The 13,554-nt window shown below is 43.1% G+C and overlaps 1 protein-coding gene across 2 annotated transcripts; it reads right to left on the bottom strand.

The window, feature by feature from the left end:
- Positions 1–778: 778 nt before the first annotated feature.
- MYF6 (myogenic factor 6) lies at positions 779–2,737 on the bottom strand. Of its 2 annotated transcripts, XM_056340857.1 has the most exons (4): positions 1,952–2,737; positions 1,621–1,711; positions 1,313–1,445; positions 779–1,033 (listed from the first exon to the last, which is right to left on the bottom strand). In XM_056340857.1, the coding sequence occupies exons 1-3, from the start codon at positions 2,468–2,470 to the stop codon at positions 1,327–1,329; spliced, it is 729 nt and encodes a 242-aa protein (XP_056196832.1). In that variant the 5' UTR covers positions 2,471–2,737; the 3' UTR covers positions 779–1,033; positions 1,313–1,326. The 2 variants fall into 2 exon arrangements, with proteins under 2 accessions (XP_056196832.1, XP_056196831.1); XM_056340856.1 differs by having other exon boundaries at positions 779–1,445.
- Between the last annotated feature and the right edge of the window lie 10,817 nt (positions 2,738–13,554).

Genomic DNA, 13,554 nt, shown 5'->3' on the forward strand with positions numbered 1-13,554 from the left:
CCTCAGAGAGGCTGAGGTTTTTTTACACCACTGAGTGAAAGGCTTCCTGTGTTGTTACCCCCCCACCCCCTTTTTCTGTAGCTTAACCCTTTCCTCACTGAGGGACCCCATTCCCTTCTCTCTCAGGCTCAAGGAAGTCCAGGGGAGTTACCTTTTCTGGGAAGAAATCACAGCCCCCCCAGTCCCCAAGGCAGCGGGCTCCTGTCACAGCCTTTTGCTGCCCCATTAGGGTATCAGGCCCGTCGGTTTTGCCGCAGACAAGCCCTCCCGTGCCCATGAGGGAACGGGGCTGAGCCTCTCTCCTCGAGGACCGGGGGGTGTGGGGGAGCTCTTCACGCTTCCCCATAGTAAGCTCACCCGCTACGTGCGGGACAAGGCCGAAGAAGCGTCCCTGCCTGGCGAGCCTCTAGAGCGGCACTGCCGGACATTTTTAGGGGCGCAGTACTGCCCTCGGGGCGGCAGCGCGGCGAGGAAACGGGGCGTGGAGCGCTGCGGGCGGCCGCAGGGGCTGCGGGTCCTGCCGGCTCCCCCTGCGAGCCGACGGGCAGGCGGGTAAGTAACACCGCGGGTGCGGCCCTGGGTAAGGGGAGACGTTCCTCAGAGGAAAAAAACGAAGGAAAAATCTGTCCCGAGAGCTGCCTCCGGTCACACGGGTCCTGTCTCGACTACATAAGCCTGGCTCTTCAGGGCTTGGTCTCGCTGAGGTCGGCGGCGGGTTTTAACTCTGGGGTCGGGTTGTTACTGAATTACGTGGGCGGGGGGAGGGGGGGGCACACTGTAACACAAAGAACTTTATTTTACAATCCAAGAATTCCGTCTGTTCTTATATACAATATCACATTCCACCATTTAAATACATATTTGTTATGTTTACAAAAGAAAAGACAGTACTAAAATTATTTACAGGAACGAAACGAGGCGGGAACTCTTTAAATAGGATTAACACGAAATACACCCAACAGCTTCACTCAGACAGGAATGAACTTTGCGGTGACTCTCAGCGAAAGCCGATCACCGGTACACTGGTAAGTATCTTAAATAAAAAGAAAAAAAAAGAAAAAAAAGAAAAAAAGAGGGATGGTCTATGCAGCACAATTTAAAGAAACCAAAACTCAGGAAAAAAAGGAGAAGGAAAGAAAAAAGGGGGAAAGCCTCTCTGGCTGGAGTCTGTGCGAGCCATTTTCTTTGGGATAGGCGGACTCAGACTCGGGCTTAACAAGGCCCCTGCCCGGGCTTTCCACTGCGTTAATTTGCTTCGTTACTTAGTTTAGAGGGAAGGGGGTGGGGGCTCCATCTCCCTTAAATACACTACCAGAGCAACCGGATTTATTTCTCCACCACCTCCTCCGCGCTGGGCAGTTTGGGCTCGTCGGAAGAAATACTGTCCACTATAGAAGAGAGGCAGCGAAGGCTGCTGGAGGCCGCCGACTCGACGATGGAGCCTCCTGCTCAACGAGAGAAAAGGGATTAACGAGCAGCGCGTGCCTCCTCGCCGGGCCTGCGGCGCCGGGCTCCGGCCGGTGGGAGCGCGGCCGTGAGGGCGGGGGGGGGGGCGCGGCGGCGGCCCGCAGCGCACGGGGGGCGGCGGCTGCGGCGCGGGTTAGCGGGTTAGCGGGTTACCTTCCTTGGGGCTGGCTCCGAGGGCTCGGGAATGGTCAGAAACGCTTTGCCAGTCGGAGCTGCAGGTGCTCAGGAAGTCTGAACTGGGGATCTGCGGCACACGGGCGGGGGCGGGAGGGGGGAGACAGGCGGAGAAGGCGGGGGTCAGCGAAGCGGGCGGCGGCTGCCCGCCGGGGGCCCCGGGAGCGCGCGCCCCGCCAGCGGCCCGCTCGCACCCGGCAGCGGGCCCGGCCGCCGCAGAGGCCGTGGCGGGGAGGAGCGGAGGGGACGGGCGCGGCGGCGTCGCATCTGGATGCCGGGGCGGCGGGAGGAAGCGAGCGGCGGTGCTTACATTTCCCTGCTTGGGGCTGAAGCTGAAGGGGTCCCCCCCGATCTCCTGCATTTTCTCCTGCTGATCCAGCCTGTGCAAGAGGTCCTGCAGCCTCTCGATGTAGCTAATGGCGCTCCTCAAGATCTCCACCTTGGGCAGCCTCTGGTTGGGGTTCGCCACAGTCCGCCTTTTCAGCGCCTCGAAGGCTTCGTTGATCTTCTTCAGTCTCCTTCTCTCCCGCAGGGTGGCTGCTTTCCGTCTGTCTGTGGGGGCCGACTTTCTCTTGCAAGTTTTACAAGCCCAGATCAAGCACTGGCCGGGGAAGTGAGGGGGTTGTAGTCCCGGGGGTGCTAGCACATGCTCCTCTCCGCTGCTGTCACTGCCAGCCTCTGGCGGCATTTGGTCCTGACAGGGGGACAAGGTGCCATCACTGCCTGGGTACAGCGGGGATCCCTCTGCCATCTCCAGCTGCTGCAGGGCTCCATTCTCCCCGTCCAAGTAGAAGAAATAGGAACCAGTTTCAAAAAGGTCCATCATCATGCTGTCCCTCGGCCTCTCTGCCTGCTTGAGTTGGGTGGAAGGCTCAAAAACACCCTGAGGAACAACCCAGATGGAATTTAATTAGTGCAGTGACATAAGTCCCCCCCTGCTTTATATAGGAGCTGCTGAAACCCTATCCAACTTCTAGCTGTCGCGGTGTATCACCCTCCAAAACTGATTCCAGCCAGTCTCTTGGGCGCTGTCCTGAGAACATCTCCTATTTAGAAGGGGGGGGGGGGGGGCACGAGGGGAGGGAAGCAAATTAAAAAAAAAAAAAAAGGAAAAGGGAAACAAGCAAAAAATAAAAAGACAGCCCAACTCCCCCCGCCCTCCCCCCAAAATCCCATGAGCTCGGGGTGCAGCGAGGGGACGCGAGGTGGGGGCTCGGGAGCCGTGTCCGGGCACAGCAGGCGCCCCGGTCCTGCTGCCGAGCCTGCGGGGGCACCGCTGGAGGACAAAGGCGCAGGGCTTCACAGGGAGCCCTCCCCCTGCCCACCCCTCACACCCTGCAGCGCACGCTCCTTGCCCTGGTGCTAAGTATAGATCTATACGGAGAGATTTCAAAGGCAGCCATCAGTCTCCAAATAGATGAGTTAATATTTTCAGAAGAAGCCCCTGCTATTCCCCCTCCCTTGAAGCATGCCATTCCTGTGACCCAAGCCACCCGGGCCAGCCCAAGGTTAGGAAACAAGCTCACTGTGCCTCCACACACAGAGGGAGGGTTGCCAAGGCAAAGCTTTGCTGTGGTGCTGAAGCACCCACAGTTACTGCACCTCGGCTTAGTCTTTCAATCTGAGCTTTCCCATGTTGCCTGTGAGGTGACAGGAATGAGTCCAGGTGACTGGGTTACAGTTTGATGGGGCTTTCCGGACAGTCCCTGTCCTTGACAGTGGTTGGGGCAGGCAAAGCCTAGGCACGTGGTGTAACTGCGGCTTCATCCCTTGGACCTGGCAAGCTGTGCAGAGCAAGGTATATAGTCCCTGAGACAGAAATGGAGCTTGTGATTGCTCTGTTAGCATACGCTGTAGTGTCACATCATGTCTAGGCTTCTCTTCACGAAAGAAGGCATGGGAAAATGGCCTGATTGCCTCTTTCCCTGGACTGCCTTGTGTTCTTTAAATCCCATGTAATTTCTCTCTGTTTATGTAAATATATAGGTGTGTGTATATGGATATATATATGTCCCTAGCTATAGACACATGCACATATCTATGTATATCTGTGTGGATAAGTAAATATATTTCTGTGCGTTAATATGTGTGCATACATGTATGTGTATGCTTTTTCATAGAAATTCACAATAATACGTGAAGGGTGAATGAAGACCCTGGAATACCACGATCTCTCTCCAGTGTAGCTTCTAGCTTCATCCTTTCTGAAGAGAACTGTGGCATTTTTGTTCATTTCTCAAAAGCTACAAGAAATTGATCACTTGCTTGACACTTTCTCCAAAACTGATTGCAAACTAATTTTTCAGAGTACAAAAATCTTAGAGTAGTTGTGATTTTGTTTTGACCAAGGTAGTGTTGTTGGAATGGATCTAATTCCTGCTTTAATGAGGCAGAACAATATCCAGTTTTGGATGAGACTGAGAAATTCAAACTGTTCTCAGCAAAACTAATTTTGATATTAATATTCCAGCCCTGAGGTTTTATTCCTCTTCAGATTAAAGAGAGTCTTGCAGTTAAGGAGCTGAACAGAAGACACAGTTTCTCAGTTTCCATGCTCTGCTATTTGCTTTCTGTTTGGCCTTTGGCCAGTCACTTAATTTCCCTGTGATTTGATTTTCTACCTTTAAAAAGCAATATGATGTTGACCTTTACCCATCCCTTGTGTTTCTCATTTAATTTGCTGACAATGCAGGGGAGAGTCACCCCTTGGCATTGTATGCTTTGGAGTCCCACAGGGATGTTTGTCCCATATAATTAGTGATGATAGTAATAAAAAAAAAAAGGAAAAAAAAAAAAAGAAAAATCATAAATCTGCTGATTATTTAAAACATTTCCACATTTACTACAGGGTTTTTTTGTTTGTTTGTTTGTTTGTTTTTTAAATCTTTAGTTTCTTCACTACTGCTCTGGGAATATTTGGAACAAAACACAAACGAGAACAATCTACTGGCAAGGTGCACAAATCAAAACATAGTTGTAAGGGAGAAATATCATTACTAAATTGTCATTGTCCTTTCAAGAGTTTTAACTGGACTTAGGGAGTTGGGAAACAGAAAGTTTAGGAGCCAGATGCTCCTTCTGCTGTCAACAGATTGATTTTTTTTAAACAGGAAACAAAGTTCTTTCTTTCTGGCACTTAGTGGTAGAGTAAATGGATTTAGTTCTTCACAGTAAAGTGGGCACTGCATCGTTAACCCTTTATCAAGCAAAACTATGAACTGTAACCAAATTCTAATTTTGAATGAAGTTGGCCTTTTTCCCCATCACATAAGCAACCTGAATTTTGCTGTAGTCATCCCGCAGCATCTCCCATTCCAGCTCCTTGGTGAACATAACACAGCTAGCAAACCACCCTAGCAGATTTCAGCAAAATGTCCTCAGTTATGTTCTCCATTACAAAAGTGGATCAAGGGGAGGATTCAGAAGTTGGTGCTTTTTTTCTTTTCATGCCTTGCATTCCAGAGCATGTTAGATAAAAGCACAAAGATGTAAGAGTGAGTAAGAGCACATGAATAAGAGCAACTGGACATAGAATTGGAAGGAGGGTCACTGCTGAACTCCACTTGTCACTTTAGTCGGCTTGATAGTCCCTTACAGAAAAACTCTCTCAGAAGCCAGTTCTTTATTCAATTGGTACCGCTTCCACCAGACTGCTGTGGTACTCTACTGAGAAAGTACTTTCAGTATATTTACGCATACACATTTACAGAGGTAATACATGAGATGTACTGTATTTCACTGGTCTACACACTCTGTTATCCAAAGAAGTATTTCAGTAAGTGGTAAATTCAGTAAGTGGTCAGGATGACCCAAATCCAAGAAAGATGCACTGCATTTTAAGTCACAGCTGATGTCCTGAACTTGAGTCCCTTTATACTCACTTTTCCACATAAACTGTTATGGATAACTGTGGTTGAAAAATGAGCCTGGAACTCCCCAGGTCACTCTTGACACCTTATGGTTTAACCAGAAGTTTAGTCCAGAATTACAGAGAAGTATTTTGTCATCTAGGACCCACTCCAAATATCTCCTTTTTCACCTTCACTCTCCTCAAGATTCTTCCAGCCACAGGCATTGTGTATTTTTAATAATCTTTGATCTCTTTGACACTTCTTTGCAGTAGCATTGGTAATCAGGGGGGATCAGGCATATCCACTCCTATGTGGCAACTAGGTGAAGGTGAAATTTTCAGCCTCTTTGTTGTAGCCCTATTCTATTTGTACAATACCCTCCTTGATTTGAGAGATGGTGAGATACCTTGGCTACCAGGTAATGATTCCTAAGTTGCTTTTGTAGATTTCTGAAGTGCAGGTTATCAGTGTAGGCTGTGGGCGTACTTGGAGTTTGTTTGGACTTCAGATACAGAAATCTTTCTGTTCACATTCCCACTCTTTTTTTTTTTTCCCTTTCACACTCATGTTTAACAGCATCTTTCTTATCAGAAACTTTCCCTTTCAACATATTTTATTATTAATACACAATGCTGCTGTTCTGCCTTTATTTCTGTCTTTTTCAAAAAGTTAATGTTCTTCAAAACTTGTGTTAGACCAAGTTTCTGAAATCCCTCTGACATCTGACTTGATATCTTCTACTGGTATTTCTAACATGTCCCTTTTTTCACAGGAACAGTAACATCTCCTTTTAAAATTTTAGCATTTTTCATCTGATTTCTCAACAGGCAAAACGATAAACTCTCCTCAATATAGTCTCAAGGCCACCACTTGGGGTACCTCTTTGCTACAGAAGAAGTCTAAGCTCTTCCTCTTGTCCTGTTCTCTGTCAATTCCAATTCACACAGAAGTTCTTCTCACCAGAGTTTGGTAGTGTGTTCAGGTAAGGGTAGATGGCATGTCAGGATGTATGTTAACATCCATGTTTTGTTGTCACTTGTAACTTGTAGGTTACATAGTGAGGACACCAGTATAAGCTATTAGGGGATTAATGGTCTGCTGTTCCTCCTGGTGTGTGAAGAAGTGCGCTCAAATACTCACTCAGGATGTGTTTACATTCTCATTTTAATTTGTTAGGAATGCCCTTGTGGAGCAAATCTCTGAATAGCTTCCACTTATTGCACTTTTGATACTCCTTATGAGGTGCTCTCAGAGTGTGTCATTTGGGTTCTGTTCAGGAGAAACTAAACTGGAAGGCACCCAGAATCTGAAGTTGATGCTAGGTCTTCAGCACTGCCAGTTTCTATGGATCTGCTCCTGATGCATCTATATTATCTGCCAAGGTATTCATAGTCACAGTTCATTGGGAAGAACTAGGGAAAGCCTTGACATGCTGCTGCACTATGAAATTTGCTGCTGAAATAGTATATGATGCCAGGGATTGCAAAAGCTGAGGAGGATGAGACACTTCATCTCTCCTTTCCCTTCAGAAGGAAATTTTAAGCAGATGGGAAGGACTGAGATATCTTAACTTTTTTCAAGATCCATGAAAAGGCTGAGAGATGTGGATACTGTAAGGGGAAAGTTGCTGCACAAAAGATAGGTTGTCTGATAAAGGACATCTATCTATCCATCCCCAAATCTACATCTTATTACAGCAATGTTTGGTGAACAGAAAATAGAGATTTTCCATGACTTTTCTTGAAAGTCTGGGCAATGCTTACTCTAGGGGGGACCAGCATTTCTTATGCTGACAATGACCTATGGGAAATTTAAGCAAAAGAACTTTACTGAAACTTGTGGAAGTGTAATTCCTACTATTGGAATAGAGCATATGGAACTTCATGGCTTGTGATACGTAGGAGCACCTCTTAGCTGAACTTCATTATAACTTGACTTACAATGTCACAGAGGTCTGCAGGGGTAACATGGACCAACTTTAATTTTTGATTTTCATTTATATATGTTGTTAGACTATCAGCTGATTTCTTGTCCAAAGCAATGAGGTTATTTGCATGTTGACATTGTCACATGCACTCTCACTGGAGATTTAGGAACTGACTAGAGGAAGGGTGTGTACTGTGCCTGCCAGTGCCTGTGTATAAGTATGTGCCATTTCAGAGAATTTAAAAGCATGTGGGAGCAGCCATTCCTCAAATGCAAGTTTGGCAAGTGGAGTAGTCAATGGTGTAGTATGTGCACAGGAGCCAGGAAGCCAGAAAGGTAGAAACCTGAAAAAGACAACTGCATACAATTTTATTGTCTTTGTAGGGGAAGATTTAAAAATTCTTATTGACAGGGGCCTTGGCTGTATAAGCTGTTCCAAATTATTGCTGTTTTCCTTTGATTGGATATGGACTTTAGTGTTCATATCAGTTACAGTCCTGTTAGTATCTGAGGGGTGCAACCTTGCTAACTAAACAGACTTCTCTAGTTCAATATGGTAAGGTAGGATTTCATTACAGCTCTCATGTTGGGCAGTTATGAGACACAGTTCTAAATGGCAGATGCTTTAATGCCTGTGTCAGGGTCTACAGTGACAAATAGTCACCACTGCACAAACACATTTATTTTACTACAAGACGTTTTCCTGGGGAGGAGGAGTGCCAATCAGAAACCAGAGGCTCTGTTGCTGGCTGTTGCTGGCCGGGACAAGCATTTTCCATGGTTCTATCCACAAGCAGACTTTCCTTGCAGGAAGAAAGGGAGTAATAATGACAGATGTCTTCTACTTGTGATTAGGCAGAAAATGAAGGACATGAAATGGGACATGAATACAAGACAGATCGTGTGCTATACAGTCATATTTTTGCCATCACATTTTTTTGTAATTACATGAAAAGCCATTTTTACAGTCATAAACTTGTCTGTTTACACTACAAACTGTTGTAAGTGTAGAGTGCATATTCACACTATGTAGTTTCAGAACATGATGACTGTGACATCTAATCCTCATCTCAGTCAAAAGGGCGATAGTTAAGCCATAGTAGCTACTACGAATTAAAATAAATATTCATTCTAATCCTGCAAGTGAAAGGAAGGAAAGGGTGTCTAGAGAGCTCCAACAATCAGACTAATTACATCCCTGCTCTCCATGGACAGAAAGAGATCTTAGTGCTCAGACTGTGGAAAAATGACAGTTTCCTTTTCTGGGGTTCACAAGGGATTTTTGCAGAGCCATGGATCTTCATGGAAAACTGGGATGATAGTGGCTTGGAAGTGGAAGATGTGAAGGTAATGGATATGGACGACTCCCTCCTCAGCAATAACATAGGGATTATTTGAAACAGCCCATCACAACACCATGAAATGATTATTCTGAATGATTGGGTTTTGTACATAAATTGTTTTAAACTGTTTCATTATCCATTGCCAAATATTCTTTTGGTTACCTGGTGTTAGCTCTCTGACATAGGGGCGTGCCAGTGTAATGAGCCATTTGATTATGGATACATAGCATGGGGTAATTAAGATAGTTCATAAACTGTAGTTAAATGCAGGCACTGCTTGGTCTTGGCTTATTTCCTGGCACTGCATTAATTCAGTCCTCAATTATTCCATGTGCCTATGGATTTAAAATGCAGAAACAACTGAAATGGGAATTTCTTGAGATATTACTGTTGCCAAAATGTAACTGCAGTATTGAAAGTAATGCTGTCTGTCAGCCTTATAAAATTCCCTGTTTCTCATGAGATTTTATGTATTTACTCTGTTGTCTATAATTTCAGAAGTTGTTAATTTTATTTTCAGTATTCTTATGCCTTTGTGGACAATCAGTTTAGCTCAAAATTTAGAATATGTGTTGATTTGTACTTTGTAGTTTTATATGATTTGTACTTAAAGGCTTTGTTTTCCATGTGTCATTGTTACCTCTTGCTTTCCACATCCTACATTGCTCCTAATTTAACAAATAAAGCTTGTGTCATGTACTTTGTTATGACTTGCTGGAGATACTTTGGATGGCATGCCATCAATCTTTTACAGTATATGGTAAATACAGAATGTTTTTTTTGCTGTCTTGTCACATTTTGTGCTTTAGCAGAAATAGTTGCTATGTCCTAAGTGTTCTCCTCCAAGTTCTTCATTGGATACAATGGTTAGCTTTGCTGAGTCAATCTCAGCTTTGAAAAGCATGTATGCACTGTCTTAATTCTGATAAATATGTTCCTGACTGATCTGAATATAATCTTCACAACATGTACTTTAGATATTCTGATATATGACCATTCCCTTTCCAGGCATCAGTCAGATTCCTTTCTCTGTGTAGCTTTTCACAAGTCTCTTCATTTCAGTATATCCATGATCCTTAGGCTTTACTGGGCTTCAATGCAAAAAAAAAAGAAAAGGGTTGGTATATTCATTCTTAACAATATTTCCTATTTTCTCCCTACCTTTCTGTGTTGTAGCAAGAAAAAAATGTTTTCACAGAACTACCTTTCTTTATCTCTTAAGAATACACTGATCTTCACATGCTTTTGTTATTAATTCTAACTTCTTCTTGCCTTCTCCCCTCGGTTTGGGCTGATACAGTAGTTGGTGTATTTGGGAGCCCTTTTGCGTCACTTACAGTCTCCTGCATCTGCTGGCTTCTTTCAATCATTGAAAGAGAAATGTACTTCTGTCCCTTCCTGTGATAACCTAGTCAGTTGTCCACCTGGAAATGCTTCAAAAGTTATTAAAGTTTTATCTCCCATCAAATATGGGGATGGAGTGGTCAAGGTGCCACACTGCTGTCCACCAAATCTGTCATCAGTGGAAGATATAGGATGCTCTGAAGAGGTTTCAACAGAGAAGTTTCTTCCTAATCATTTCAGCTACAGTGGTGTGGGCCCTCAAACATGACAGCCTGTATCACCTTCAAACTTAAAAAATAAATTCTGTATCGTGCATCTAGGACTAGAGAAAATGTTAAAACAGAATCTCCAGGTGTCTTATCTACATGGGCTTTCAAAAGGAAAAATAGCTGCTGCTTTTGGAAAATAGGAGCCAATGAGATAAAGTCTTCTGGAAAGAAATTTGTTCTGTATTAAATAGCAATAATGACCGACCTTGAATCCAACATACATTGTATCATGCTGTTATTGGAACCTGTTGCACAGCTGCAAAACTGTTTTAGGATGTGAAGGTCATTGTGTTATTTGGCTATGTGTCATTTAAGGTACATGTTTGTAAACAAGGTTGTTTACCTGTGATCTGTCAGTGCAAGAAATGCAGCAGTCTATACTGTACTCCTTCACCTGTCTGTTCAGTTAATTTCATGTAATTTCACTTAATAAATAACTTCTGCGTGTTTATAGGTTAAGATTTCACTTGCTTTGAGGCTCCTGAAGGCTCAGAAATGTTCTCTTTGAAGTTCGCTGGGATCCTGAACATGCCATAGTTATGTGGCATACAGAAAATCTGCAAATTTGTTGTTAGAGATTTTGAAATAAGAAAATGGCTCTGACCACTAGTTCTGTACCATGTAAAAATACCCTTGTGATGTTCCAAAAATACAAAGGAATCTTATGGTTATCCTAAAAGGGAACATGAAATTCCTCAAGGTATAGGAATAACCTTGGCTGAGCTGACGCCCTTCCTTCCCCATGCAATTCATCTGGCACGTAGGACCTAAGATGGGAATGAAAAGGGGATAGTATTCAGAAATTCTGCGTGACAAAATGGGTCTTACCCTTCTCATTCTAGCCAGACTTCAGAAAAGCATGCTCAAAAAATGCCTGTATTTCATTTTTCACCAGACCACTCTGAAAAACATTTCAGAGAAACTGCATAGACTAAAAGATTGCCAGATGCCCTCTCTGTCTGCAAAAATCATTAAAAATAAGGCTTCAACTGAATTGATATAGGTAATTAGATTCTTGGAGAAAATGTACTAATTACATTTTGGGGGAAATGATAATTAAACATTGAGGAAAATTTTAGAAGAAAGAAACACATTCTATTCTGATTAGAGAAATAATCCCTGGAAGAGCAATCTTAGATCTGTGTTCTGAAACTGGTGACTGGACAACATAGCTATGTTTAGACTTAGAGAAAATAGTGAGAAAATATTTTTGTTGCGAGGTGTGAAACAGTTGGCTTATAACAGAATCTGTTGACCTGCAGTGTCATTGTTTGTAAACAACATTTGTGTGTACAGCAGCTTAATAAAAAATTTTGGCTGGAAGTGCTAAGCTTTACAATTATTACATTGAAGTATTATTGATTACTATAATAATAGAAAAAATAGAACAGACAGAATTGTGCACTAGCAGTACCTAAATAAACTCCAAATGACAAACAATAAATTCATTTTATTTTGATAGGTCCGCACATAGTAGCCTAGTCACATTCTGCTCAATGGGAGCTGCTGAGTGCTTTGGACTTCTGAAAAGTTCAGTGTTTAAATGAGATGACTAATTATAGATTATAAATGTCATTTTATAAGAATACAATTATTTGTAACAACTGTGTATTGGAACTGCTGTCCTGAGCTTGGGGCAGCCATAGTGGAACAACACTAGCTTTTCAGTTAACATCTGCAGGTGTTTTCTGAACCTCGATGGTATATGAAAAGGGAGGAGTTAAAACCAGATGAGTCCAGAGCGTGGCATTTACCAGTTCATGTAAATGCATCTTATATCTGTTTTCTTTCAGAATTTGTTACTAGCATCCATGTTAATTAACAAGTTGCAAATTCGATAGCAAGCAGAGATAATGTGAGCAGTTGTGCTTACAGCAGGGAGGCAGTCTTCAGGGTACAAGTCTAATAGCAGATTGCTTTCTGCTTGCATTCCATTGCTGTCATCAGTAAACCATGTCTTGCTTTGAGGGATCGGCTTCTGTTGAATTAAATAAAAGATACATAAGATGGAACTTGTGTTTCAGGACTGATTTCTGAGACAGAACTGGAGTTTCAGAACTGATTTCTGGTCTGCAAACTACTTCAGGAAAAGAAGTAATCAAACTGAACTGGTTATCATAATCAGGAATATCACTGATAAAACCATTGGTGTAAACACTGAATGCTCAACCCCATTAACATTCAATGGACAGTACAAAATCATCCAAATTTCTGCTTGGGCTGTGGTGGTGTTTTTTATATCAGTTTAAAGATTCTGAGTGGTGTTCCTGAAAGGTCAGTTGAGCCCACTCAACAGTATGAAACCTAATGAAGTGTCTCATCTGCAAGGTTCAAATAAGTATTTAACAACAGGATAAAGAAACTTTGTCATATTTGGAAGACGCATAGTGAAGAATAAAAAGGATCTAAAATATTTATAAGAATGATCATTACCATGATCGTGGGTGAGAGGCATGGGTAAGAGAGAAGCTGTCTCTGGTGTTGATTGTCCCTGAAGATACAGTCTTTTCTATTATCACCTTTCAAGTCCATCCTGCACAATTTACTAACCTTCAAAGACATTACGATAATGAGACTGACATTTTGAGAAGCATTAGATGAACTTTTTCTACAGTTCCTTCCGAGGAAATAACTTCTCATTATTACAAGAGAATTAAAAATCAGCATCCAAGATATCAGTGTTGTTAGTGAAGAATTACCAAGGAAGATTGCCAGCTAATTAATAACTAATTAATTGAAATTGCTTTTTGGAGGAGAGAGCTCTCTGAAGATTCTGGATCATCAGTATTGCTCCATTTGGATCTGAAAGTCATGTCAATTTACAGAAGGACTTGGTGTCTATATCTATATATCTTTTGTCTAGAGTCAGCTGATGCTAGGCCTGAGTATTAAATGGAACAAGGACTTATTAAATGATCACACAATTGTCACCATCTTTACAAGCTGTATTATTCATTGTACTGGCTGAAACGTAGTCTGCGAGCACACTCAAGTAGCATCAGTGCCTCATGGCTGCTATATTTAGCTGTCTTTCCAGGTAGAGGATGTGTCTTTGCAGAAGCTGATTTTACACAGGCAGCAGCAACAGTTTATATACAATAAAGAGCCTGTAGATGCTCAAATTACCACCTCTCATTGGGGAGCTTTCTCAGTGAGTCAAGCATCTCAAATTTGGTGTTT

The sequence above is a fragment of the Falco biarmicus genome, chromosome 5 (assembly GCF_023638135.1).
Source record: "Falco biarmicus isolate bFalBia1 chromosome 5, bFalBia1.pri, whole genome shotgun sequence".
Classification (NCBI taxonomy): Eukaryota; Metazoa; Chordata; class Aves; order Falconiformes; family Falconidae; genus Falco; species Falco biarmicus.